Below are 27,891 nucleotides of genomic sequence, written 5' to 3'. Positions count from 1 at the left end.
CCTCTGCTTCCTGCCCTCTACTTCACTGGTCTCCCACTGTTCCCTCACGCGGCCTCAAGCTGTCTGTCACCCATGCTGCCCTTTGAGAGACAGCTACTGCTAGATGCCTCACCGCCGCCTCCTCCTCTTTCAGTGTTTTAGCTGCAGGTCTGGCCACACCCCTCTTGACAGCTAGAGAGTTGTCGGCCCCTCTGCTTCTGCAGCTCAGGCCGCCACTCAACACTAAGGCGAACAACACAGGACTCGTCTTTCAGCCAGTTTATTGAGTGGGACACCCTGCTTATGTAGCGCAAGAAAGTGTGGTTTGTACCAATCATAGCACACCTCCCATGCAAATTTTCTCTTTTCTTTTATAATTTTGTTTCTTTTTATTACATGTATATGAGTGTTTTGCCTACATGTATGTGAACCATGTGCTTGTCTGGTGCCCATGGAGGTGAGAAGAGGGCACTGGATGTCCTGGACTTGTGGATGGTTGTAAGCCACCATGTGGATGATGGAAAACAAAACCAGGCCCCGACAGACTGCTTCTTTAGCACCCATCACCGCAGCCCCTCTGCTGGGCTACCAAAAGAAGAGCTCTTCCTCTAGCCTGGGTAGAAATGGTTGCAGGATCATCTGGAATTCACAGAGGTTGTGACAGCGAAGAGTCTGGTATAAACTGTTTCAAACACCTTTAGCTGAAGCTGGGCCTTCAGGAGCCGGAGCAATCAACTTTGATCATCCTGTTGCTTGCTCTTGACAGCCACAGAATGTTCAAGACAGCCAGTGCTGGGGTAAGGGTAGTCTGGCCGGCTGTCTGTCTGACAGTCCTTTTGCTCAAGGCAGCCAGGGTAGCAAGGGCGAGTCCCACAGCTGCCAATTAGGGAGCCAATTAGGAAAATTATGGGAACATGAACATCAGATGATGTACTTAGAATAAGGACTCATGGAGACACTAATAGTCGTTAACAGATTTTAACAGTGTTTAACACCTGCCCAGGGCCCAAGAGAGGAACGCGTGTGCGTGTAGTCAGTCTGCTGGAGGCTAGCGAGGGAGTCAGAGGTCCTGCACCAAGGTCTACTTACCTCCCCCTCACTATAGAAATCCCAGAGCATGAATCTCCCCCGACATCAAGATTGAGGCCATTGAGGCCATTCAGAATGACAAGCCCCAGCTGATCAGCAGATGGTGTCACCAGAGAAGGCCCCACCTCCCTTTATTCCTAGGGGGATCTCAACAGTGGGCCAGACAGGCATGCAGCCAGTCTTATTCACAGGAAGACCCCAAGCCCAGAGCCCAGAGTATCTCCACACAAATGCTTCAAATCCTACAGTCCTGGACCCCACCTGACTCCTCCAAGCTTCAAGACCTTCCAACCTGACCTACATTGCCTTCCCACAGACAGGAATGAGAAAGACCCATCTCTCCCTGAGGCTCTGGGCAGGTGTTAGCCATTGTTAAGGTTTGTGGGACCCTTTCCCTCCTACTGGGTGGCCTCATCCAAGTCTTTATATGAGGGCTTATGTCTAGTCTTATTGCATCTTGTTATGCCCTGTTGGTTGACATCACTGGGAGGCCTGCTCATTTCTGAAGGGAAATGGAGGAGCAGTGGATCTGAGGGGGAGGGGAGGTGGTGGTGATGGGGAACTGGGAGGAGGGGTGGGAGGGGAGGACGCAGTTGGAATGTACTGTATGAGAGAAGAATAAAGAAAAGAAGAACATTGTTTAAATCAAGTCAAGTGTGGTGGCACAGATACCTGTAGTCCTAGTTCAATCCCTGACACTACAACAAATAAATAAGTCAATGTAGCAACCAGCCAGGCTTCGTGTTTATTATTTCCATTTGATCATTCCAGAAAGGATTCAAGGTGAGGTGGGTTTCAGCGTCACCCATGTTCCCAAATGTCAAGAGCTTCCAAGCACATATTGTAAGGACAGTGGCTTTATCTTGGGAGAGGACACCCCTGCAGTCATGAACTGGACAGAGGGGTGAGAGATCAAGGCCCCTGTCAGATAATGAGGCAACACTCACTTTCCCAAGTCAGAGTGAGGCAAGATGGATCCAGATTGTGAAACAGAGCTGTTTTCTCTGCCAGAAGACAAGGGTCCAAAAGTCCAGGGCATTGGCAGCAGCTCACTCCCCTCCCTGAAGGTCACAGGTCATCACCACCCTGGCTGGCTTAGAAGGATTTAACCAGAGCAGATCATGCGGTGACCAAGGCTGGAGCAGCTGGCCAGGACAGCCCCAATGTCACTCCATCTCCTGCATAGCCTAGGGAGACAGGCACAAGCTTTAATGAGGGCCAGGGCCCGCCCCCAGAACTGAGCCCCACAGGGCTGAGTGTGGACAGCCAAGGAGGTGGGCAGCAGGATGAGGGGGAAGAGAAGGTCTGGGTACAATGTCATTCAAAGATGAGCTAAACCCAGAGTCTCCTACAGACTCACAACAGCCAATGGCTTAGCACCCTCCCCAGCGCCGTCACGGTGGAACAGTAGAAACTTTCCAAAAAGTACTTCCTCTAAGGCGAGTCCATTTAGAGACAAGGCACTGGGAGCCTTCCTGATGCTCCAGCCACCTCCTCCCAGCCCGCTAGACTGAACGTCCAGGGTTCCGACACTAAAGTGGGGCTGCCAGAAAGTGGGCGTGCCCATCTGGGACGGAGAGCTGCTCACCTAGTGCCCCTGGGAGGCAGGAGCTTCTCCGTCTGGAAAAGAGAGAAGGAGAGGAAACACATCATCTTTAACTCAAGCTCCATCTGGGCGCATGCGATGGCTCCTAACCGCAAGTCCAGCATTCCAGAGGCTGAGGCAGGAGGTTGGTTCAGGAGGTGCCATCAAGAAGGGCAGTGTGGTAAGCTCCAGGCCACTCTGGGCCACAGGGGACACTCTATCTCAAAAGTACTAAAACCTATTAGGAGACTGAGGCAGCAGATCTCTGTGAGTTCAAGGATTGCCAGGGCTATATAGCAAGACCCTGTCTTTAAAAATAAATAAATAGGGGGTTGGAGAAATGGCTCTGAGGTTAAGAGCACTGGCTGTTCTTCCAGAGGTCCTGAGTTCAATTTCCAGCAACCACATGGTGGCTCACAACCATCTGTAATGAGATCTGGCGCCCTCTTCTGGCATGCAGGCAGAACACTGTATACATAATAAATAAATCTTTTAAAAAAATAAATAAAAATAAATAAATAAATAAATAAATAAATAAATAAATAAATAAAACCAGGGATAGGAAGGTAGTCCAATGAGTAAAGACACTTACCAACCAATCCTAACAACCTGAATTTGATACCCAGGTTGAAAGTGGAAGACTGAGAACTGATTCCCATAAACTGTCCTCTGACCTCCACACATGCAGTGGCATGTACACACCCACAGGTACACTAAGTAACTCAGTTAAAATGTACTTTTGGCAGGGGGCTGGAGATATGGGCTGCTCTTCCAGAGGACCCAGGGTCCATCCCCAGCACCCACATGGCTAACACCATCTTTAACTCCAGTCCCAGGATCTGACGCCCTCTTCTGGCTCCTTGGGCACTGTACACACTGTACACATGAGGTACACAGAAGCACATTCAGGCAAACACACATACACATAACATAAAAATAAAGGGAGAGCTGGGCGGTGGCGGCGCACGCCTTTAATTCCAGCACTCAGGAAGCAGAGGCAGGTGGATCTCTGGGAGTTCGAGGCCAGCCTGGGCTACCAAGTGAGTTCCAGGAAAAGGCACAAAGCTACACAGAGAAACCCTGTCTCGAGAAACCAAAAAAAAAATCATGATTCAGACTCCAGGCCAGCTGAAAGGCCCCGGGAGCCAGCTTAAGGAAGTCTGCACATGGTTCACTTTCTGAGCTCTACAGGAGAACCCACAGTCTCTTCCTTCACCAGACACAGAGAAGAAAAGGACAACAGGACACAAATATCACCCTAGCTCAGTGTGCCCCCGGCCCTTCCAGACTGCTCACTAACCCCACAGTACAGCGATGGCCGCCATTACTTGACAGTTCCATTTTACAGATCAAGAAACGGGATAAAGGGTCTGGCCACTACTAAAGAGGTTGAGAAAGGAGCAGTTTTATTGAGTTGTTACTATGCGCTAGGCCCCGGAGGTACCATATGACATTCAGTTGTCCTTAGCAGTCTTGTGATAGAAAATATGCTACCATGGCCACTATGCAGTGGAGTGACAGGCGCTCAGGTTCAGAAGCAAGCCTTTGGTCACACGGCCCAGGTCCTCAGCCGTCACCCACCCCTACATCCAACTGAAGATTCCAGGCACATGGAAAGGCCAGGCCTACAGAGAAAACCATATATGCCACAAACTCCCTGAGATGTTCCCATATGAGACGCCCTGGACATTTGCCCCCAGTCCTGTACCTCGGCCAGCTTTTGAGGTGCCATTGGTAAGTGCATTTTGCCACAGCCGGTAGACACGCATACACAGCATGCCTCCCTGCCGCACTTCCCTCAGTTACTACAGGATGTCCCCAGACGCTAGCGGTGCTCACCTTTAGGGACGAACTTCAGTGAGCTGCTAAATATTCAGAATCGGGATTGTCCCCGCTTGGGGCCATCATTCAGGAACTCATGGCCCAATCCGTTGCCACACTTGCCACAGGACACCTGGGGAAACCCAAACACAGTGAGTCACCCTGTGTGGTGGTGACGCTTCCACCATCTGCCTGCTTCCCAAGCTAACTCTAGCTCTGAGGGGTGGGCCCTGCAAAAGGAAGCTATCCTAACGCTCATGTTCTCTCAAAATACAAGCACTCTCAAAATCCAGGTGTGGTGACTCACGCCGTAGTCCTAGCATTCAGAAGGTAGACGCAAATGGATCTCTGAATTCAAGACCAGCCTGCTCTACAGAGTTCCAGGACAGCCAGGGCTACACAGAGAAAGCAGTGTCTTAGCAACAACAAATCTTGGTGTGCCAGCACCCCAGCTGAAGATGGAGACCTCGAATAAGGGAGCAAAGGAAGACAAGTGTAACCAGTCAATCCCAAGACCCTCCCTGGCCAGCACTCACCGGGGCTATCACACCCACCTTTAAAGCTTCAGGTCGGTTTTTCTCAGGGCGCTTGGTCACACTGTCTGCATGGATGGTTTCAGTGAATGCTGGCCATGGGGAAGAGTGTGCATACTTTGAGCGACTGGAGAACAACTCATAGCCACACTTGGCACACACATAGACACCTGTAGCAGAGGAAGAACACAAGCAGAGACATTCATCAGCTGCGTCTGTCTGGTGCAAGTTTTTTTTTACCTCGGACCCATGAAATGACGTCACTAGCGCTGCTCCCATTGTGGCGGTAGACCACACACCATCCCCATACATCCCCTGCTTATAGCCCATTGGGGCTCTGGGAGACCTAGCAAAGCCTGGCTGAGTTACAAGAGACCAGGAGTCACTCCTGGGGCTCATGTCCTACTCTCAGTGGCCCTGTGATGGGAAATCTTGAACATTTTCATTCAATTGTTTCGTTTTGGATGTTTTAAAAGACTCTTTTTTTTTTTTTTTTTTTTTTTTTTTTGGTTTTTCGAGACAGGGTTTCTCTGTGTAGCTTTGTGCCTTTTCCTGGAACTCACTTGGTAGCCCAGGCTGGCCTCGAACTCACAGAGATCCGCCTGGCTCTATCTCCCGAGTGCTGGGATTAAAGGTGTGCTGCCACCACTGCCCGGCTAAAAGACTCATTTTTATTTTACGTGTATGAGTGTTTTGCCTGCATGTATATCTGTGTACCACATGTATGCAGTGCCCACAGAAACCAGAAGAGACCAGAGGAAAGGGCCAGATTCCCTGAGACTGGAATAAACTATCCTGTGGGTGATGAGAATGAAACCCAGGTCCTCTGGGGAAGCATGTTCTTAACACTGAGCCATTCCCAGCCCCCTCGGGGCTTTTGTTTTGTTTGTTTTAAGACAACATCTTGTGCCTGTTAGTTTCTGTCAACTTGTAACAAACTAGAGTCACCCAGGAAGAGGGACTCCAGCTGAGAACTTACCTAGATCAAACTGGTCTGTGGGCATGTCTATGGGGACATTTTCTTAATTAATGATTGATGTGGGAGGGCCTAGCTCACTGTGGGCAGTGCCATCCCTAAGCAAGTGGGTCGGGCTGTATTAGAAAGGTAGCTGAGCTGGGTGGTGGTGATGGTGGTGGCCGCCGGCTGCGGCAGCGCTCCAGTGCACGCCTTTAATCCCAGCACTCAGGAGGCAGAGGCAGGTGGATCTCTGTGAGTTCCAGGACAGCCAGGGCAATTACAGAGAAAGCCTGTCTCAGAAAAAAAAAAAAAAAAAAAAAAAGGGGGAAGGAAGGAAGGAAGGTAGCTGAGCAAGCTAGGGTACCAAACCAGTAAACAGCATTTCTTTGTGGTCTCTACCCATTTCCTGCCTCCAGGTTCCCACCTTGGCTTCCCTCAATGATGGACCTTAACTTGCAAACTGAAGTAAACTCTTTCTTCCTCTAGACAGGTGTTGGTCAGTGTTTTATCACAACAGAGAAGCAATCTAGAACAAGTCTCACAGTGTAGCCCAGGCTAGCCTGCAACGTGTAATCCAGGCTGGCCTCAATTTTAAGGCAATGCTTCTGCCTTGAGCCTCCTCTACCCTGGGATTACAGGTGTGAGCCATACTTGGCTGACATTTCCGTTTATGGGCAAGAAGATGGGAGGTTGGTGATGCCGACACACAAGAAGGTATGTGGCCAAGAAAGACCGCTAAATACCTGACTATAGCCTTCCGCTACCCCTGGAAGGCCCCTCACACTGCCAGTGTAACCATTTGGTGCCCTCTCTCCTCAAGTAAGTATCCCTGCTACTCCACAAAGTTTTAAATTGGATACCGAGCCATGGGCCCGCTCTCTGAACAGGAGTAGACTGGCCCTAGGGAACAGTCTTCCAAGCCAAATAGGGAACCCCAGAAAAACAACTGCTGGGAAGAAAGGTTTCAACCTGTCCCCAAAAGACCACATGAGTTGAAAGAGTAGATAAGGTTGCAAAACTGAATTGCCTAACTGTTTGAAAGGCTAAAAAATCGGAACTTGCCAGGTACTGAATCACATCACCCACCACCACTTGAGTTCCTGTTCAGTCTGTATCAAGAACTAGAGAGGAAGCAAAACACAGCGAAGTGTCCAGCTTGCCAGGGCAGCCGGAAGGCAACTGGGGTGCTGCAATCAAGAGGGATTCAAGGGAGGCCTCTGCCCAGTGACCTGTATTACAACTGGCTTAGACAGATGCCCAGAGTCACAGCTCAGCCCTCCAGAGGACTGACATCTAACAGATCCCGCCCCAGGAACGCCAATGCCATAGTTTTACCAAATTAGTCCAATATCAGCAGAACCCAGTAAGCAGGGGACTCACTGGAGTCTCTAACAGCCTGGGTGCGGTAGCCCAGGCTGTACTGGCTACACTTCATTGACGCTGGTAAGGACCCACTGACACCTAACTCAGAGGACAGGGAGACACCCGGGACTGAACGGAAAGTGCAGAGCTTGCCCACTCATCCACGTGAGTCCGGGAAGGAACACAAACAGGGCAAACTCCAACGCGGACCTTGGATCACAAATCCCCATCGTTCCGCTCCAAAGTTCGACCACTCTGAAACCACACGGGTAGGTGGCACCCCAAAGCACTCGGCCCAGAGGATCCCCAGAGAGATCTGCACTGAAGTTCAAGGCCTGTCATCCTCGAGAACAGAGATTACCGGAATGCCCCCCTCGCCTCTCAAGTCCTCCTGCTCCCCAGTGCCCTCGCCAGCCCCTCCTCCGAGTCCTCAGCAGCCACGATCGCCCCATCCTGGCTCAGGGACTCCACCACCATCCAGAAGGCGATGCCTGCTTTTAATGCCACAGGCTGTACCTGGCTCGAAGTGATTCTGGAAAACCTCGCCTCCGAAGAAGCTGCAGAACGACATGGCCGCAATGGGACAGGCCAATGTACCCAGTCGGGACTCCTCAAGCCCTCAGTCTCGACTCCAGCCCGTCCCCTCCCCAATGACCAATCACGTAGCGGTTTGCTCTAAGCCACGCCTCTAGAGAAGCCGAGTCTCTCCAGGATTTTCCACTACTCGCCTTCTAGAAGCCCCGCCCTCGACGAGTCTCTCCTCCGGTAGGCCCTAAACCCCACCCATCCAACTAATCCCTCCCGGGAACCAGGTTCCCACTTCCGCCTCCAGAAGGCCCCGCCCGGGGAGCCTCTTCCGCGGAGCGCGTCTCCTGCAGCAGAGGCCCGGACTCGGGCAGTTTCAGTCGAGCTGTTGGACCACAGACCCCCGGGGGTAATGGCGCGGAACTGGAGTGGAGACACATCCACTCAGCTGCATCCCTAGCCCGCCCTAATCCGGCGGTAAACCTGGCGCCCTGAGATGTCGGTCCTCCTTTTGGCGCCCCGCGCCCCCTCCGCAACCTCTGAACCAGGCTTAAAGAGTTGCCTCAGGACTTTATTAGACAAAAAGGACAGGACAGGCAGCAGGAGCACTCCCAAGTGTGCTCCATTCCAGGCATCTTATATGTTTCCCGAGGTCTCCGGCTTCTCTTTGTCCAGATGCTTCTTTTGCGGGCCCTGGTTAAGGGAGGGGGACAGGAGGATCGTTAGTCACAGAGTCAGTCAAACACTGCCCACGACCGTCACCAGGGCTACCCAGGGCCTGCTCTATGAGCCCCTAAAAACACCCTTCTTCCAGTTCCTCCCCGAAACAAGCGGGATACGGAGTTTTGAGACCCAGAGAACAGGTGGGACCAGCTCACCATGAAGGCCCTCTTCTCCTGCGCTGTTTGGAAGCGTCCGTGGCCAAACTTGGAAGTGGTGTCAATGAACTTGAGCTCGATATTCTCCAGAGCCCGGCGGCTGTGGTGCACCAGGAGGGACTGGGAATCCAAGAGAGATGTCAAGGATGGAGAGCCCACACCAAGAAGGACTCAGTCGCTCGCTCGCTCCTGCCAGACCCCTTCCTTTACTCTCCCAGCAACCCAGCCCACACCGAGCAGGCTAAAGGACTGAACAGGCAGCTGGAGCCCACTAACCAGCTTGCCTTGCGGCACTCACCTTCCTCAGTGTGATCACCCGCTTCTTGGTACCCGCAATGCAGCCTTTTAACATGACGAAGTCATTGTTCACTTCCCCGTAGTGGGGGAAGCCACCCTACAGGGAGACAGAGCAAATCCAGGGCAGGGCAGACAGTTAGGGGGCCGTGAGAAGAAGGAGCCCCATGCCCAGACCCCAGGGTTCAGGGACAATACCTCACACTGGCTCACTCCAGGGCAGCAGCATCTGAGCCACATACTAAGTATTCTTCCTGTCTTATCTCACTTAACAATATGCCTTTTTGTGGGGGACACTGGGGCTCAGAAGTTTGGGGATGCTGAGCATGGTGGTGTAACCCTGGAACACTTGAGGCAGCAATCCGGCAGGATCACGTAAGAGTTGAAGGCTAGCCTGGGTAACAGTGAGTCCCCGGCTCGGTTGGAAGAATGCTAGTCTAGCGTGCACGGGGTCCTATGTTCGATCCTGAGCACCACATTAGAAAACAGGGTGTTAGTCGGTCATGGTGGAACAAGCCTTTAATCCCAGCACATGGGAGGAGGCAGGAGGACCTCAGAGTTCAAGGCCACCCTGGTCTACAGAGCAAGTTCCAGGACAGACAGGGCTATACAGAGCAAAAAATAGGGTGTGTGGCATACCCATATGCTCTCAGCACTCAGATGGGAAAAACAGGAGGATCGGAATTTCAAGGTCATCCTCAGCTATATATTGGGAGTCGGAGGCCAGCATGGGCTACTGCTGTATGCATTTCTCCTCTCTGCAGGTATGAAGGGTGCAGGAACAAACAAGAATTGGGGCTTCCGAGTGCTTGTTCATATCATATCATATCAGGCCTCCCATCACTGACCTCCGGCCAAGACCCTGAATCTAGTGGGGGAGGGGCCACTATCCAGTTGTGGAGCATAGATAATGGAACTCTTGCTGCAGACTAGCACCCAGGTAGGGCCTGCCCCCAGCTCCCACTAGACCCCATTTGTAGCCTGGCCATCTGGCCTCACCAATGGTGTGATCGACTTGTCAGTGATATCATAACTGGTGGACGCGTTGTTTTTGACCATCTTCCCATCTTCCATGTGCAGCCCCCGGCCAATTCGGTAGATCTACCAGGAAAACATCAGTAGGGGCCAGAGGTGAGTTTTGGGCCAGAAACATGGCCGCACACACACCCCCAGCACAGATGCTCAGACTCTGGAACTAGTAATGATATTTCTTGAACCCCGTCAGTGTTTGAGTCGCACTAGAGACCCCTCGGAGCTACAGACACACCTTCTTGTTCAGCTCTGTACGGTGGTGGTAACCCTTCTGCCCAGCCCGGGCGATGGAGCAGCCTACTCGGGCAGGGTGCCAGGCACCAATGCAGGCCACCTTGCGCAGGCCTTTGTGGGTCTTCCTCGGCAGCTTCTTGGTATGCCAGCGGCTAGTGACCCCTGTAGGTAGGAAGGGCTGGAGGCTAAGAGGCCACTCTAGCCCCGCCCTCCCAAAACAGTCTTCCCTGGAGCTACCGTCTGTACCAGGCCCTACCTTTAACACCCCGGCCCTTGGTGACAGCAATGACATCGATGACCTCGCTCTGGCTGAACACACTGTGTACAGGCACCTGCTTCTCCAGCCGTGCCTGAGCCCAGGCCACCTTCTCGGCCACAGTCCCACCGTTCAGCTGAATCTCCATGATGTGGGCCTTCTTCTGCCGAAAGGGCAGCAGCTTCATCTGCAAGACACAGCGGGGAGGTCGGTTCACAAGCCCCACGCGCCTGCAGGAGGCTAGCCCACTGGTAACCTGAGGTCTTCCCCACGTGTATGTATTCACAGACATTACTGTGTGCCTGCCACACGCTGGCTGCTGTAGGTACAGCACAGATTGAGGCAGACAGCGTCCCATATCTCAGGGAGTCCCACCATCTCCTTTGAGGACAGATAAAAGCCAAGTAAACTCTTGGAGAGGGCTCGGTGTTCCAATAATGACGGGCAGCTCTCAGGTAGAACGGTCGGGGAGGGCCTCTCTGAGGAAATGACCATTAACAGCAAAAAGTCTCTAGGCAAAGATCCGAGTGAGTTTGTGAGGCAGAAGCAGCATGTGAAAAGGCCCTGTGTCAGGCAAGACGTTGGAAGGTTGATGGGACAATCTGGCCAGATGAGAGCTGGAGGGTGCCAGAGCCAGGCAGGTGGAGGACTGGGCTCCAACATTCTCCCAACTCTAAGTTGCTAACTAGACCGTTCAACAATGCTCTGGCTGCTATCAGCATCACAGGCTAAGAGGACACACAAGTGGAAAGACACCAACCAGTTAGATCACAGCATAGTGTTCAGAAAGTATTTGCAGAGCTCCTACTATGTTAAGCCCTGGGCCCACAGGGGAATTGGATGAGTGTGACCCCTGCCCCCATGGCCCCTAGAGGTCAAGCCCTGACTCACTTACCCGTGAGCTGCAGGCATGAGTGTAACAAGAGCCTGTGTTCAGAGAGCAGGGAGGTGCCCAGGAGGAGTGGGGACAGGGTTGCTGCTGGGGACTACTTCGCTGAAGACAAGATGCATAGGAAAGTTCCAGAATGACTGTTCCGGTTAAATTTCAGTCACCATCAAGCTGGACCCCAGGTACAGCCAATTCTCCATGCTGGACTTTTGGCTGAAGACTCGAGCCTTTCAGGACGTTTGAGTACCTGAGTTGTCTATGGGACACTCTAGCTGTTGATGGTACTGACATGAGACATCTCTGCCAGTGACCTCTCAACTCTGGGACAAGAGTGGCTAGGGAGGTAGCGGGCCAGATCTTGAGCCCGTTCCCAGGGCTGCTGCTATTTTTGAGCTGACATTTGTCAGAGCACTTCATTTGGAGGTGGGGGATGGGAGGAGGCACCCGAAAGTTGGATGGGCTGAGGATGGGGGCTGGACTGACCTGGGTGTGGACAATGACCCGAATGACCTTGCAGTACTTCTTCATGGCGGCAAAGTCTTTCTGGAGCTGCTTCTTGCCGCTGGAGTCTCGCCACCTCTTGCAGGCTTTGGTGAAGGCTTTCTTCTTACTCTTGTGCCTGAGCCACACACAGAGGGCTCAAGCCCCAGCCGGGGAGCTCCTGCATCGCCCTGCCTGCCTCACCCTACCTGCAGCCCACCAAGCAAGAGCCCTGGCCTAGGACCTCCCTCAGAGCCTGGGATGTTCCCAGTCACCATTCCTAATCATTTTCTCTCCCTCCCTGCCTCCCTCCCCGCTTCTCCTCTTTCTATGTGTGTGGGTGTGGGTGTCTCAAGAGGGTCCCACTATGTCACCCAGGCTGGACTAATACTCCTGATCCTTGTAAAGTATTGGGGTTTTACAGGCATGTGCCCAGCAATAATATCTATTTAAAAACCGCTAATGCCTCCTTCAGACACCGTGAGCAAATGCTGTGCCTCCAGTTAGGCAGACACCCTTCCCAACCCTCACTGGGGCTCTAGAAGGTAGGAAGAATGATGAGCCCTATCCTAGAGATGAAGAGGCCACAGTTCCCAGAGGCTAAACTCTGGATGAAGAGCAAATTCATGATACAAACAGTAAAAACAGCATCCTTGATGCTCGCCAGTCACTTGGGGGAGGGGAGGAGCAGCGGTGGCACTCTACACCCTTCACCTACCCATGGCATGCAAGGGACTCAAGATGTCAGTCAACTCGCCCTTGGTCATACTGTCCTGCACCGATGCTAGGGCTCCTGTTCATTAATTCCCACAGAAGGGGAGGGCTGGGCCCACGTCTCCATAAGATATTGAAGGAATGAAGTTCCCTAGACAGGGAGGTGGGCCTTCCCTTTCAAGACTTAGTTCCACAGAAGGTCAGAGGCCTAAAAAGGCCAGTGTGTGTGTGCGTGGGTGCGTGTGTGTGTGTGTGTGTGTGTGTGTGTGTGTGTGTGCGCGCGCGCGTGCGCGCGCTCGTGTGCATGTGCATGTGTGTGTGTGCACGCGTGTGTGTATGGTGGTGGTGGTGGTGGTGGTGGTGGTGGTGGTGTTTTGTTAGTCTTTCGAGACAGGGTTTCTCTGTGTAGCCCTGACTGTCCTGGAACTCACTCTGTAGACCAGGCTGGCCTCGAACTCACAGAGGTCTGCCTGCCTCTGCCTCCTGAGTGCTGGGATTAAAAGCGTGCGCCACCTTGCCCAGCATTGTAAGAACTTCTTAGTTGGCTGTTTTTCTTTTTACTTTGGCTTCTAGTACACAAAGGTCAATTCTGAAATTTCATCAAATTAGCCCCATGAATATAATAACCCTGATGATTTTAAATTTTGGATGCTTTTTTTTAAGATTTATTTATTTATGTATACAGTGTTCTGCCTGCATGTATTCCTGCAAGTCAGAAGAGGGCACCAGATCTCATTACAAATGGTTGTGAGCCACCATGTGGGTGCTGGGAATTGAACTCAGGACCACTGGAAGAACAGCCAGTGCTGTTAACCTCTGAGCCACCTCCCCAGCCTGATTTTAAATTTTTTACACTTACTTTTATACATAGTGTGTATATGTGTACAAACACCATACTGCACACGTGGGGTGGTCAGAGGACAGACAACTCAAGAGCCGGTTCTCCCCTCCCGCCCTATCCCGGAGATCTACACAGGTTGGCAGGCTTGGCAGCAAGCCCCTGAGTCACCCCGCCAGCCCAGCCCTGAAGATCTGAATATTCGATTCCTCCCATTTCTGGATCCCAGGGTCCTCTCCAGCTCTCTAATCCTCCTTCCTGTCTTGCTGAGCTGAAGGCACCGTACATACTCTCTGCCTGGGCTAGGCTCCCCCTCCCTTCACTGCTCCAGCCCAGCTGGAGCTAGGCTCTCACCAATCCTTGTAGAAGCGTCGGCGGCACTCATCACTGAGATGTTCGGCAAAGATGGTCTTGAAGCTCCGCAGACCTCGGGGAGTGGCCACGTAGCCCACCACGCCCACCACCACCAATGGCGGTGTCTCCACAATTGTCACAGCTTCTACCTCCTCTCGCTTGGAAATTTCTGTTTAGACCAAGGAATGAGAGTTGAGGAGACCTTCTCAGCCTCCCCAATGGGGAGAGGAGCAAGAGGGCCAACTACTCAGGCAGCCCAAGAGACGGAGCTGCTGCCCAGCTGACTGCAGTTAGACCACCATAATCTTATTTTACTTTTAATAATTCTAAATGTAATGTCATAAGCACTAGGGAAACCTAGAAACCCATCATTTCATGGATAGTCTTAGGCTGCCATGGGTTTCATCATGGGGTTTTGTTTTATTTAGGTTTATTTTGAGGGAGAATCTCCTGTAGCCCAGGCTGGCTTTGAACTTGCTATGTAGTTGAGGACAGCCTTGAATTTGTGATCCTCCTGCCCTGACCTCCCAAGTGTTGGGATGATGGGCATCGGCCACCATGCTCAACTGAAATATATGTTCTCAAAATGAAAGAAGGAAGGAAACTGGAAGAAAGGAGAGGGAGGAAGCAAGGAAAGAAAGAGAGAGAGGGAAGGAGAGAGAAGGAAGGGAAAGAGGAAGAGAAGGAAGGAATAAAGGAAAGAAAAGAGGGAGATGGAGATGGAAAGAAGGAAGGAGAGAGGGAGAGCGAGGGCGGGAGAGCCGAGACAGCAGGAGAGGAAACACCAGGCACAGAGGAGAGCGGAAGCAGGGAAGGTGGCCCTGCACACCTCCGCACAGGAAGGAGGGAGGGGGCTTCTCTGTAGCAGGAGGGTAGAGAACAGAGCATTGCTAAGGGCTGGAGAGGGCCAGAGAGGATGTGGCTATCTCAGGACAGCCTAGGGCACACCAGGGTAGGGGTGCTGGGCATCTGCACTAGGTAGTGTGGTGTACTAGTTTCCTCCCAGATCAGTGGCTCTCAGCCTTCCTAATGCTTCCACCCTTTAATGCAGTTCCTCAGGTTGTGGTGACCCCACCATAAAATTATTTTCGTTGCTACTTCATAACTGTAATTTTGCTACTGTTACGAATTGTAACTATCTGATATGCAGGGTATCTGATATGCAACCCCTGTGAAAGGGTTGTTTGACTGCAGGAGGGGTCAAGGCCCACAAGTCTAGGACCACTGTCCTAGGTTAAAACCTTCCATTTTGGAGCCAGGAGGTGGTGGCGAACGCCTTTAATCCCAGCACTCAGGAGGCAGAGGCAGGAGGGTCTCTGTGAGTTCGAGGCCAGCCTGGTCTACAAAGTGAGTTTCAGGCAGCCAGAATTGTTACACAGAGAAACCCTGTCTCAAAACAAAACAAAAAACCTTTTGGGAGCTGGGTAGGGTGTTGAATGCCTTTAATCACAGCACTAGGAGCCAGGTTGACCTCTGATTTCAAGGCCAGCCTGGTCTACAGAATGAGTTCAAGGACAACTAGGGTTACACAAAGAAACATGTCTCAAAAACAAAACAAAAACCCAGGGAGAGGGAAACTTTTTTTTTTTTTCTTTTTTGTTGGTTTTTTGAGACAGTGTTTCTCTGTGTAGCCCTGGCTGACCTGGAACTTGCTTTGCAGACCAGGCTGGCCTCAAACTCACAGAGATCCTGCTCCCTCTGCCTCCCGAGTGCTAGGATTAAAGGCACGTGCCACCATGCCCAGCTCAGAGATCAACTTCTTAAGACAAGATATTTACCACCAACCCAGCCATAAAACCTTAGATGTACAATGCTGTCCTACCTGCAAAACACACAAGGGAAATGGCACCAAGCCTGTGGGATGATCAAGCAATGTCTGATTTGACTTAAAACCCATTCCACTAAACCGGGCGGTGGTGGCGCATGCCTTTAATCCCAGCACTTGGGAGGCAGAGGCAGGTGGATCTCTGTGAGTTTAAGGCCAGCCTGGTCTACAAAGCGAGTTCCAGGAAAGGCACAAAGCTACATAGAGAAACCCTGTCTTGAAAAACCAAAAAAAAAAAAAAAAAAAAAAAAAAGACCCACTCCACTAGATGGAATCCATACCTGACACTGCCAGGGTGACCAAGAACCAGAGACTAGACAGCCCAGGGACCTAGGTAAAATCAAATACTACTGATAAAAAAAAGAAAAAAAAAGGAGCTGAGCTGGACAGTGGTGGCACATGCCTTTAAATGCCAGCACGTGAGGCAGGTATATCTCTTATGAGTTTCAGGGCCAGATCCAGTTCCAGGTCAGCCAAGGCTACAGAGAAAAACCCTGTCTTGAAAAACTGAAAAAAAAAATCTATTTGTTTTAAAGATTTATTTTTATGTGCATTGGTGTTTTGTCTGCATGTATGTCTGTGTGAGGATGCCAGATCATCTGGAACTAGAGTTACAGACAGTTGTGAGCTGCCATGTGGGTGCTGGGAGTTGAACCCAGGTCTCTGGAAGAGCAGCCAGTGCTCACAACTGCTGAGCCATCTCCCCAGCCCCAAGAATCTATTTTCAACAAAGAGAGGTGTTTACAGGGAGGACAAACACCAGAACACTCTAAGGGAAGGTGAGATACTTCAAGTACCGTAGTCAAACAGCAAATAAATAAACAACTCCAAATAACTTCATGAAGTCCCTGAAACTGACCAGATTCACTAGGACCCTCACTCCCCAAGAGTATATAAACATGGAAGGCTGCTGAGCATCACACTCAGACAAGCCACACTGCAAAGCAAACTCTCAGACAAGCCAAGCAACTGGAAACAGCCCAGCCCAGCCCAAAAGCCTAGGAGAAATGAGCAAGAGCGAGAGGCTGAGCTGCCTGGAAGAAGAGCTCAAACGGACTGAGCCACCTGTTAAGGCCACTTTCCGACCTAGTGAGTTGCCTGCAGGCTGTGCTGTGCGCTCCAGGTTCCCAGCTTTGTGACCTGTCACCCATGCTGGGGTGGGCCTTGATAACGCAGCTCTCTTTGAGTCATTCCAGCTCTTGTGAGTAACCCCTCATCCATATTCCTTAAGTAACCCCAGTAAAACGTATTGATTCATCAAGTTGGAGTTTGGTCTGCCATGAGCTCCCTATCTAGAGTGAGTAGGGGTGTGTGTGTGTGTGTGTGTGTGTGTGTGTGTGTGTGTGTTGCATCTCCCCAGGAAAAGTCTGTCACACAACAGGCAGCAGGTATACAAATTTCCACAAGTGACACATACATGCATGCAACAGAACGTAGGGAAGTTGAATGTACACAGTACAAATGCCTATAATCCTAGCACTCAGGAGACAGGCAGAGGGACCGTTTCAAGCCTGTGCTATAAGGAGACCCTACATCAAAAACAAAGACTGACCCAGCTGGTGGTAGTGCCTTTAATCCCAGCACTCAAGAGGCAGTGGTAGGCAGATCTCTGCAAGTTCGAGGCCAGCCTGGTCTACAGAGTGAGTTCCAGGACAGCCAGGGCTACACAGTGAAACCCTGTCTCAGAAAACACACACACACACACACACACACACACACACACACACACACACACACAGTGCTCTTTCAGAAGATCCAAGTTTGGTTCCTAGCACACACGCTGGCCGGCTTAGTGTTTCCTGTTGCTGTAATAAAACCTCATGACTAAAGTAACTTGGGAAAGAAAGGGTTTATTTCAACTTACAACTCTCGGGTCACATTCCATCTCTGAGGGAAGTCAGAGTAGGAACTCAAGCAGGACAAGAATCTAGAGGCGAGAACAGAAACGGAGGCCATGGAGGAGTGCTGCTTACTGGCTTGTTCTCTGCCTGTTCTTTTATAGCACCCAGGACCACCAGTCTAGGGATGGCACTGCTCACAGTGAGCTGGGCCCTCCCACATCAATCATTAATTTTTTTTAAAATACACCTCAGGCCATTCTTATGGAGGCTTTTTTTTTTTTCAGTTAAGGTTTTCTCTTCCCAAATGACACTAGCTTGTGTCAATGTGACATCAAATTAGATAGCACAACCACCTTCAATTCTAGCTCCAGGATCTCTAACACCCTCTTCTGGTGTCTGCGGACTTGCACTCATGTGCTCATACTCCCATACAAACATACACACACATGCATAATTAAAACTGAGTCTGCTAACAGCAAACCAAGGTAAACAGTATAAAGGGTTGAACTATATCTTGTGGGACAAAACTTTTTCTGGGGACACTAGGCTCACATTACTCCACAACAGATCAAAGTACGGATACCACCAAAGTCCAACTTGGTGGACCAATGAATTGTACTGGGGTTACTTACAGGAATATGGGTGAGGGGTCACTTACAGGAGCAGAAATGACTCAAAGACAGCTGCATCACCAAAGCCCACTCCAGCATGGGTGACAGGTGGCCAAAGCTGGAAACCTGGAGCACATCACACAGCCCACAGGCATCTCAGCATGTTGGAGTGTCCTTCCCAATTGACTCTAGTCTTTTGTTTTGTTTTGTTTTGTTTGTTTTTCGAGACAGGGTTTCTCTGTGTAGCTTTGCACCTTTCCTGGATCTCGCTCTGTAGACCAGGCTGGCCTCGAACTCACAAGTGCTGGGATTAAAGGCGTGCGCCACCACCACCTGGCCTTGACTCTAGTCTAAAGCACATTCTCATCTTATTCTCATCTTAACATCTTCCAGGCAGCTCCACAGCTTCCTGCTTCTTCCAGATGTCCGAGAGTTTTCTTTGTAGGTCAGTTCTGCCCCTCTGAAGGGGGATGCTCAACTTTTATTGCTTACTCCTGCAGGGAGCGGCCTAGTGAATCTGGTCGATTTCTCGGACTTTCTTGAACTATTTTGAGTTGTTTACCTTCCTGTTTAAGGGGTTTCCCTGCAGGATGGAACGTCTGTCACACAGCAATCCACATCTGTAACCTAGCTCTCCTAAAATATGTGTTCTAAAGTCCTATAGACAGACACTACACAGGAGGCTTTAAGAAAGATGGGGTAACCCAATTTTTAAATGTCTGTTATATTATTTTCAGCAATACTGGGAATTGAACCTAGGACTCTGAGCATACAAGATAAACATTCTACTACTGAGCCACATCCCCAAATCTTTTTTTAACCTTTATTTTGAGACAGAGGCTAACTAAGTTACTCAGGCTGGCCTTGAACTTGTGATCCTCCTGCCTCAATATCACAAGTAGCTAGGATTACAGTCCTGCGCCCCACGAGGGTGCCCACTTTGAATCCCAGTAGCTCCACTTACTAACTACCTGAGACCACTTCCTAGCCTCTCCATGCCTCAACTGTCAGAAACCCCTCTCTCCAGGCATTGCTCATGGCCAGGGCTGGATCAAGTTCTGCACGGATCCCGCCTGTCCTAAGAGCAATCCCCACGCACAGGACATCATCTTTTCTGGGATTGTGGCTTCACTTGGACCACAAGAACAGTTTCTGGCTCCTATCATCTGCAAGATTCCATCCCCCATACCGCCTCGCGTCCCCCTCAGTGACTCACTGAGTCCAGGGCGGTGCACTTCTCGAAGGGTGTGGGTCATGCCAGCCTTGTAGCCCAGGAAAGCCGTGAGGTGCACAGGCTGACTGGGGTCATCCCGAGGCCAGCTCTTCACCTTGCCTCTATGCCTCCGGCTCCTCTTGTGGGGCAGGAAACCCAGGTGTCCATGTCGAGGGGCAGAGAACTTCCGGTGGGACTAGGGGTAAGAGAAAAGGAGTTCAGAACTGGGGTCTCCCTAGGGGTGGCTTCAGGATGATCCAGTCGACTCAATATCCCCAAATACAATGTGGGCTAGAGGCCTGAGGGAGAGATCCAGGGGGTCCTCAGTGCTACCCCATCCATCTCCAAAAGAACAGAATGCAGATGATGTAGAGGCTAAGGATGGGGTCTCTACAACCTCGGGTTTCCTGCCCTTGTGAACTCGACCTGGCAAGACCTGGATGGGTCCAAGACAGTAAGGGAGTATGTCCAGGGCAGGTGGCTACTGTGACCTCTCCTCCTCATGCCCCGCCTAGGCCCAAAAGCATAGCCCTGGCCCTCTGCTCTCTCTTCAGACCCATTCCTCACAGATCCAAGACTGTCCCTTCCCCCTCCCCTGGAATGCCAATTTGTTCAGGGTGTAGCCCCAGCCCACTGACCATGGCCGGTCCCTGCAGGTCAGGAAGGGGCCTCCCCACCAAGCACCAGAGGTCGAATGACAAGGCCAGAACACTCAACTGCCAGATCCCAGATTTAGCACCTGGCAGGCTTCTTGGCTGGCTCCTGTAGCCAGCATGGCCTCTGGTGCCAGGAACAAACCTAGGAGGGGCATCGGATGGGCATTGAATGGGCAGCCTGCAGTGGTAAGAACACCTGGGACTAGGGATGGCATTTTATCTTCCATGGTCCTGGAGACTGGGTGGTGACTCTTAAAGAACAGGACCACTGTGACGGGAGGAGGGGTCCTGTCCTCAGGCCACAGCCAGAAGGAAAATCTGAGTCTGGGAAAGAGGTCTCCTGCCCTGAGAGTTGTAAGCTAGAGTTCTCTGTTGCTGCAATAAAAACACCATGATTGATTCTGGAGTGATAGCTCAGCAGTTAAGAGCACTGACTGCTCTTCCAAAGGACCCAAGTTCAATTCCCAGCACCCACATAGTGGCTCACAACTGTCTGTAACTCCATTTCCTGGGGATCTGACATCCTCTTCTGACCTCGGGCAAAGACATACATGCAGGCAAAACACTCATACACAAAATAAATTAAAAAACCTTTAAGGCATCATAATTAAAAGCAACTTGAGCCGGGCGGTGGTGGCGCATGCCTTTAATCCCAGCACTCGGGAGGCAGAGGCAGGCGGATCTCTGTGAGTTCGAGGCCAGCCTGGGCTACCAAGTAAGTTCCAGGAAAGGTGCAAAGCTACACAGAGAAACCCTGTCTCGAAAAACCAAAAAAAAAAAAGCAACTTGAGGAGGAAAGCATTTATTTGGCTTACAAGACCTGATCACAGTCCATCATTGAGGAAAAGCGAGGCAGAACTCAAGTCAAAAATTTGAAGGCAGAAATTAAAGTAGAAGCTGGGCACATGCCTTTAATCTCAGCATCTCTTGAGAGGCAGAGGCAGGCAGATCTCTGTGAGTTCGAGGCCAGCCTGGTCTGTGGAGCTAGTTCAAAGACAGCCAGGGCTACACAAAAAGAAAGAAACTGAAGTAGAGGCCTGAAAGAATGCTGCTCACTGGCTTGCTCTTCATGGCTGAGTCAGCATGCTTTCTTATAGAACCCAGGACCACCCACAATGGGCTGGACCCTCCCACATCAGTCATTAATCCAGAAAGTGCCCTACAGGCTTACCTACAGGCCAATATGATGGAAGCATTTTCTCAGTTGAGGTTCCCTCCTCTCAGATGACTCTGGTTTGTGTCAAGTTGACAAAAAAAAAAAAAAACAAAAAAAAAACAACAACTAGCCGGAACAGCCACTTGAATAAATTTGGTTTCATGTTTCTTTGCGTCTTTGTTTGTGACAAGGTCTTATGTACCACAGGCTGGCCCAGAACTTGGTATATAGCTGAGGATGGCTTTGAGTTTCTGATCCTCCTGCCTCCACATTGCAGTGCAAGTGTTGGGATTATAGTTGTGTGTTACTATGACTGGTTTATGCTGTGCTGGAGATTAAACCCAGGGCCTTGTGCATGCTAGGCAAGCACTCTATTAACTGAGCTATACTGCTAGCTCTGTTCTTCTTTCTTTCTTTCTTTCTTTGTTTTGGTTTGCTTTGGTTTGGTTTTTGGTTTTTGGTTTTTGGTTTTTGGAGACAAGGTTTTTCTATCTACCCTTGGCTGTCCTGGAATTAGCTCTGTAGACCAGGCTGGCCTCAAACTCAGAGATCCAGTTGCCTCTGTCTCCCAAATACTGGGATTAAAGGCATTTGTGACCACTGCCTAGCAAATTATAAAAGTCCTTTTGGTTTTTAGAGACCAGGTTTCTCTGTGCAGCCCTGGTTGTCCTGGACCTCATTCTGTAGACCAAGCTGGCCTTGAACTCAGAATCAGCCTGCTTCTGCCTCACAAGCGCTGAGCTTAAAGGCATGTATCATCCCCTCCTGGCTTTTTCTCTTTTTTTGTTTTTTGAGACAGTGTTTCTCTGTGTAGCCTTGGTTGTCCTAGAACTCAATCTGTAGACCAGGCTGGCCTCAAACTCACAGAGATCCACCTGCCTCTGCCTCCCGAGTGTTAAGATTATTAAAGGCATTTGCCACCACTGCCCAGATCCCTTTTTTTGGTTTTTAATTAAATTTTATCTTATGTGTACGGGTATTTTGCCTGCATGTATATCTGTGCATCATTTGTGTGCCTGGTGTCCTTGAAGGCCAGAAGAGGGCACCAGCACCTCTGGAACTGGAGCCAGCTGGTTACAAACTGAGTGGCGGGTGTCAAACCCAGAGTCTCTGGAAGACCTCGCAACTGCTAAGCCACCTACCCAGCCCCTTCTTTTTCTTTTCAGAAAAGATCTCAAATTATAGCATATCTGGCCTTGAATTCTGGGCAATTCTACCTCAACCACCAAAATGGCAGGCAGCCTTATAGGCGTGAACATACATATCTGGTTTCCCAAACTGGTCTTGAACTCCTGGACTCAAATGATCATCCCAACTCAGCCCCTTGTGTAGCTCCTACGACAGGTTTGTGCCACTGTGCCAACTATCTTTTTTCTTTTTTGTTTGTTTTGTTTTTTTGTTTGTTTGTTTTGTTTTGTTTGAGACAGCATTTCTCAGTGTAGTCCTGGCTGGCCTGGAACTCGGAGATCCTCGTGCCTCTGCCTCCACCCCGTGTTATTTTTCAATCCCAAGATTCTATTGTTACAGAATCATAGTTCTATAGTTGTAGAATCACCGAGTCCCTCAGGGATAGTGGCTTTGCGCTAGATACTAAGATTCTATGCTACCAAATGTTAAGATTTGTGGGTCTGACTTCGATGTCATAAACTGATTTTTGGGTAATACTCGATTTGGTAAGTCACTGCAGCTGATAGCTCTATGTTCTTAGTCCCCAACACTGGCAAGAGGTGACCAGCACCAAAATGACAGATAGGTGAGGAATTCCACTGCTCAGGCTGCAAAACCAGTCCTAAATGCATAAACTCAGAGTTCGGGCAGTGCAGTCCCGGACAGTGAACAACTCGGGGCACAAGCGCTCAGGACTAGAACAGAACTCCCAGAAGCAGAGCAAAGCACTCTGTGCCTAGGGTAGGAGACCCTTTTCCCTTCATGGACTACACCGGGACAAGCCCCGCCTCTTCAGAGAAGCCCCCAGGTTCACGGGCACCCCCCAGCAGAGCCCTGAATAGGCCAGAGGTCTGAGCAGTCTAGAATGGCTTCCTGGAGTAGTGAGGGCGTTTGATGTTTCTATTATTCGTTGATTTGTGTGTGTTCTCTTACCAAGCCGTGTTCACCTTGCTCCCTGCTACCTTAGCTGCTAGGTCAGAGCAAAGCATTTCCTGGCATCTGGTGAACTCTATCCAACTAAACCGGGACGCCACTGTGCAATAGCGCTGGGAACCACAAGGGGGTGCCCGAGAGGCGAGCCACGATCCCATGGTGCCCCGCGACTACCTACTGCGCAGGCGCAGGGCCGCCTTTCCGCGCAGGCGTAGAGGTCCCCGCGTCCTCGGCAGGCCGAGCTGGTCCCGACGCGGAGCGAATTGGAGGTCGGAGGCCAGCGCTTGCTGCAGCCATGCCGGACTCTTGGGACAAGGATGTGTACCCCGAGCCCCCGCGCCGCACGCCGGCTCCCTCACCACAAACCTCGCTCCCCAACCCCCTGACCTACTTTACGAAGGCCTTCGACATCTTCGTGGACCGGCCCGTGACCCTCGTGAGAGGTACAGGGTCTAGGGTTGCGCCCGCTCAGTGGAGATCCTGGTACCCCACGGATCCCACGTCCAGTAGCCGTCCCCAGGAACCACCACCCTCTGCACGTTGCTGTCCCGCATCCAGAGCCCCCGAGTCCAAATTGACTGTTTTTTCTTTTTCGTTTTATTTCTTTCTTTTCCAAATGATCTTTTAACCTCCCCAGTGCACCTAGGACACCCTCTGCTGTATCCGAGACACCCCGGGACCGAGTCGTCACCTTTGTTTCCCCGCTGCACCCCAGACCACTCCCCAAGACCTCCCTTCGGCCACTTTTCCCCAGGACTACAGCCTGCCCCATAACCCTCGACCCTGGTCGCTCTTTTAAACGGTGGTAGCCGGAAGCCTGGTGGTGGTGGCACATGCCTTTAATCCCAGCACTGGGGGGGCAGAGGCAGGTGACTGAGTTCGAAGGCAGCCTGGTCTACAGAGCGAGTTCCAGGACGGCCAGGGTTACACAGAAAAACCCTGTCTTGAAAACAAAACAGTAGTGGTCTGAAATCTAGCCCATCACCAGGGAGCTTTGCTAAGTGTGCACAAGTAGCCGATCAGTAAGCCCTTGTTGAAATGGACGATTTGCTATCCATCTGCATGGTCAGGGTACTCATTCGTTCTCTTTGGGCCACAGTGTCACCCGTGCAAAGTGGTGTTTTAAATGGCTGTGCTCTTTATCCCTGGTCCCAGAGAATGCTCCATTCAACCTTTGGTGGTCCTGTTTGCCAGCTTGGTGAACAGCTGGAGCCTGCTGGGCATTTTGTCCAGTCGATTCGGCGGCCCATTTGTCCAGCATTTGGGGTGCAGAGCATGCTCAGGTGTTTTTTTTTGCTCTTCCCTCTTCCAAATGTTGAGGATCTGATTATAGTTTATGGACTATCTTTGTGAGACAGCATCTTCATTGTTGTCCAGGACAACAGAGCAAATATGTTGTCAGCTTCCCAGTAGCTTGGATCACTGCCCCTGGTTTACAGGTGGTCCTTGGGTTAGGAAGGTGGAGGTTTTGTAGCCAGCCCCAGGTGCATTACTGCAGTAAGGTCAGCTCCATATTTTGGTAGCGTCTTAGAATGTCTGAATGTGTGAACTCGGCTCTTTAACTTACCAGTGGAAAACATTGGGTCTTGTTGACTTCCTGATGGAGCTTCCTTGCCTCAACCCCTCTGTTCTCAACCCTAACAGAGTTGTCTTTTCTACATAAGGACCTACCCTGTAAGGTTGGAGGCGTGAGGTGAGATCTCATGCAACTGAAGGTGATACCTGTTAACCTCTCTAGCCAGTCCTTGATAGAACTTTAGACCCCCTAAAGTCTAAGATGACAGGCCTTGAGTCTGAGGTGTTCTCTTCACAGAGTTCATTGAGCGACAGCATGCCAAGAACAAAATCTACTACTATCACCGGCAATACCGACGTGTGCCGGACCTCACAGAGTGCCAAGAGGGTGACGTCACGTGTATCTATGAGGCCGAGATGCAATGGAAAAGGGACTAGTAAGTGCACAGCAGGCAGCCACTGACTGGTGCTATCCAGTCCACACCCCTGAAAGGACCCACACTCCTGGGCTGAGTCTTTCAAATTGAGACAGGAACTCTCTTTATTCTTTCAGCAAAGTTGACCAGGAGATTGTCAACATCATCCAGGAGAGGCTTAAGGCCTGTCATCAGAGAGAAGGAGAGAGCTCAAAGCAGAACTGTGCCAAGGAACTGGAGCAGTTCAACCAGGTGGCTAAGGCCTTCCATGACCGCTGTGAGTAACCCAGCCTGAATCCAACCCTGACCTCTGCTTTTCCTCCGCTATCACCAGTGTTTGAAGTCTTGCTTTCCCAGCCACTAAAACCTTGCCCAGATCCCCCTGCCCGTAAGAAGCTTTATACCCTATCTCTTCTACAGACTATGACCTGGGAGCCTATGCTTCTGCCAGAAAGTGCCTGGCAAAGCAGAAGCAAAGGATGCTGGAAGAGAGAAAAGCTGCCAAGGCTGCTGCCTAAGACTCCAAGAACTCGTTACATTGCAGAAATAAAGTGACTGGGTGTACTCTGCCTGGTTTTTGGTGTCCATTAAATGCATAGCTTTGTCCTCTTCATTTCACCAACCATGGGGGAGATGGGTCACCAAAAAAAAAAAGAAACAAACAAACATTAACAGATTTAATTCACTTTATTTTTCTTGTATAAAAACCCTTATGTGGTGGCCACAGCTGGAGCCTGGGTTCTCTGAACAGACACTCTGGTGTGGGTTTTCACAAGATGGTCAGTAAATTCCTAAAAAGAGAAGTAGAACATCATTAATACAACATATCCCCTAATCTTAAGAAAGCCAAAGCAGCCAACACACCACCAGCTCAATCAGCATACCTGATAAGGAGATTTGGTGAACACAGTCTCTTTCCAGAGGTCGGGGGTCAGGTAGCTGTAGGTCTTGGAAATGGCATCAAAGGTGGCCTTGGCTGGAAAACAGTAAGAAGGGTAAGGGTGGTGGTTTGATTTGTGCAGTTAAGTCCCTCCCACTAAGGATCTGTTGCACTCCTAGGAACGGAGAAGACCACCTCTCCCTTAAAAATAAGCCAAGCACACACTAGGTTGGTGTGACCCAGCAGAGCAGAGGCCACAGCAACTGTGTGAGCTACCTACCAAAGTTGCCCAGGGTGGCAGTGCAGCCCCTGGCTGACGTGTAGCAGTCATCAATACCGGCCATCATCAGTAACTTCTTAGGCACAGGAGCAGAGACGATGCCAGTGCCCCTGGGGGCAGGGATGAGACGCACCAACACAGAGCCACAGCGGCCTGTCACTTTGCACGGGACAGTGTGGGGCTTGCCAATCTTGTTCCCCCAGTAGCCTCTCCGCACAGGGACAATGGACAGCTTGGCCAAGATGATGGCCCCTCGGATGGCAGTGGCTACTTCCTTGGAGCACTTCACACCAAGACCAACATGACCATTGTAGTCCCCAATAGCGACAAAAGCCTGTGAAAATACTTAGATGAAATGGCTACCAGTACCTCACAGAACCGGCATATCCCAACCAGGACCTGTGGTGCTCCTCTAGGCAAGAGAGGCCACTGTGAGGCCAATCAAAAGTACTTGAGGAACTCTTTTTCTCTCTCTCCCGGTACGAAAGTCACACGGGTGAAACCTAGTGTAACTATGCAGAGTGAGAGAGTTTTGCTCAGTTACATTGTTTAAACATTTCCTCCTTGCCAAAGAACAGACTTAATACCTTGAACCTGGTCCGCTGGCCAGCCCGAGTCTGCTTCTGCACTGGCATGATCTTTAGAACCTCATCCTTTAGAGATGCGCCCAGGAAAAAGTCAATGATCTCGGATTCCTAAAACGGGAAACATGTTCAGAGCTTCCTGTCGCTAGACAGAAAAGAGGAGACTACTGCAAGTCGTCCTCACTTCATCCCGACAACGCATGTGACACCTTCCCACCCAAACGATGTTTCAGCACCGAGGTGTCTGTACCTTAATGGGAAGGGAGAACAGGTAGATCTCCTCCAGGGACTTGATCTTCATGTCCTTAACCAGGCGGCCCAGCTTGGTGACGGGGATCCACTGCAGAAAGACATCAGTCAAAAGCCGGCTTCCTGCTGAGCGCGCGGCCGACCCCGCCCGCAGCCCAGACCTACCTCCTTGTCTTCAGCTTTACCTCCACGAGCCCCGCGGCCTCGACCACGGCCACGGCCTCGACCACGACCGCGGCCCCTAAGACCGCTGCCGAATCCTCCGCGGAAGCCGCCGCGGCCTCCTAGTCCTGGGCCCCCGGGTCCTCCGGGCCCTCCCGCTGCACCGGCGTCGTCCGCCATTTGCTACAGAGACAAAAGGAGGCAAATCAGCAGCGTCCTAAGCCCTGCGGTCACTTGGGGTTCCGATACGGGACCCCCGCCCAAGGGTGTCCCCGTGCGGATGCCCGCGGATGTCCACGGCCCAGGCCCCAAAGCCAGAATCCAGTAACACAGACTCACGTGTTTTCCCGAAGAAGAAGAAGAGCGAGGCTGCGCGGAAGGGGGCTTTTATAGGGCACCAAAGCGCCGCGATATCTCGACTGCGCGTGCAGCTCACCCGCAGGCTGTAATTGGCTGCGTCTTGTCCCGCCCCCGCCACGTTCTTCCTGCGCCTGCGCATAGTCTCTCGCCGAAGCCGAAACCTACGCCGCCTGGAAGGGATTATAAAGGCTCTGCCCGGCGCCTTTCAGGCCTCCTAGTGAT

At 51.1% G+C, this 27,891-nt stretch overlaps 4 protein-coding genes and 1 non-coding gene across 7 annotated transcripts; 1 reads left to right on the top strand and 4 right to left on the bottom strand.

The window, feature by feature from the left end:
- Positions 1 to 1,790: 1,790 nt before the first annotated feature.
- Positions 1,791 to 7,972, bottom strand: Msrb1 (methionine sulfoxide reductase B1). Its single transcript, XM_028853958.2, has 5 exons — positions 7,844 to 7,972; positions 5,029 to 5,177; positions 4,493 to 4,607; positions 2,657 to 2,688; positions 1,791 to 2,255 (listed from the first exon to the last, which is right to left on the bottom strand). The coding sequence occupies exons 1-4, from the start codon at positions 7,896 to 7,898 to the stop codon at positions 2,657 to 2,659; spliced, it is 351 nt and encodes a 116-aa protein (XP_028709791.1). The 5' UTR covers positions 7,899 to 7,972; the 3' UTR covers positions 1,791 to 2,255.
- Positions 7,973 to 8,402: 430 nt separating this feature from the next.
- On the bottom strand, positions 8,403 to 20,051 carry Rpl3l (ribosomal protein L3 like). Of its 3 annotated transcripts, none has more exons than XM_028853963.1 (10): positions 19,950 to 20,051; positions 19,315 to 19,507; positions 13,822 to 13,990; positions 11,919 to 12,054; positions 10,547 to 10,733; positions 10,292 to 10,452; positions 10,024 to 10,125; positions 9,029 to 9,124; positions 8,731 to 8,850; positions 8,403 to 8,545 (listed from the first exon to the last, which is right to left on the bottom strand). In XM_028853963.1, the coding sequence occupies exons 1-10, from the start codon at positions 19,950 to 19,952 to the stop codon at positions 8,489 to 8,491; spliced, it is 1,224 nt and encodes a 407-aa protein (XP_028709796.1). In that variant the 5' UTR covers positions 19,953 to 20,051; the 3' UTR covers positions 8,403 to 8,488. The 3 variants fall into 3 exon arrangements, with proteins under 3 accessions (XP_028709796.1, XP_037056627.1, XP_037056628.1); XM_037200732.1 differs by lacking the exon at positions 19,950 to 20,051 and adding an exon at positions 19,738 to 19,869; XM_037200733.1 differs by lacking the exons at positions 11,919 to 12,054; positions 13,822 to 13,990; positions 19,315 to 19,507; positions 19,950 to 20,051 and adding an exon at positions 11,442 to 11,740.
- Positions 20,052 to 23,409: 3,358 nt separating this feature from the next.
- Ndufb10 (NADH:ubiquinone oxidoreductase subunit B10) lies at positions 23,410 to 25,746 on the top strand. The gene is made up of 4 exons (XM_028853964.2): positions 23,410 to 23,666; positions 25,037 to 25,175; positions 25,292 to 25,431; positions 25,575 to 25,746. Exons 1-4 carry the CDS (start codon positions 23,519 to 23,521, stop codon positions 25,670 to 25,672), a joined length of 525 nt encoding a protein of 174 aa, XP_028709797.1. The 5' UTR covers positions 23,410 to 23,518; the 3' UTR covers positions 25,673 to 25,746.
- Positions 25,747 to 25,830: 84 nt separating this feature from the next.
- On the bottom strand, positions 25,831 to 27,745 carry Rps2 (ribosomal protein S2). The gene is made up of 7 exons (XM_028853968.2): positions 27,649 to 27,745; positions 27,313 to 27,492; positions 27,149 to 27,238; positions 26,902 to 27,009; positions 26,315 to 26,648; positions 26,039 to 26,130; positions 25,831 to 25,945 (listed from the first exon to the last, which is right to left on the bottom strand). The coding sequence occupies exons 2-7, from the start codon at positions 27,487 to 27,489 to the stop codon at positions 25,865 to 25,867; spliced, it is 882 nt and encodes a 293-aa protein (XP_028709801.1). The 5' UTR covers positions 27,490 to 27,492; positions 27,649 to 27,745; the 3' UTR covers positions 25,831 to 25,864.
- On the bottom strand, positions 26,712 to 26,845 carry LOC114680819. Its single transcript, XR_003732824.1, has one exon. It is a non-coding gene; the product is annotated as a small nucleolar RNA SNORA64/SNORA10 family (small nucleolar RNA).
- Positions 27,746 to 27,891: the final 146 nt, after the last annotated feature.

The sequence above is a fragment of the Peromyscus leucopus genome, chromosome 8b, assembly GCF_004664715.2.
Source record: "Peromyscus leucopus breed LL Stock chromosome 8b, UCI_PerLeu_2.1, whole genome shotgun sequence".
In the NCBI taxonomy this organism is placed as follows: domain Eukaryota; kingdom Metazoa; phylum Chordata; class Mammalia; order Rodentia; family Cricetidae; genus Peromyscus; species Peromyscus leucopus.
Note: the sequence above shows the minus strand (reverse complement) of the source record. Positions and strands in the feature narration are given on the sequence as shown.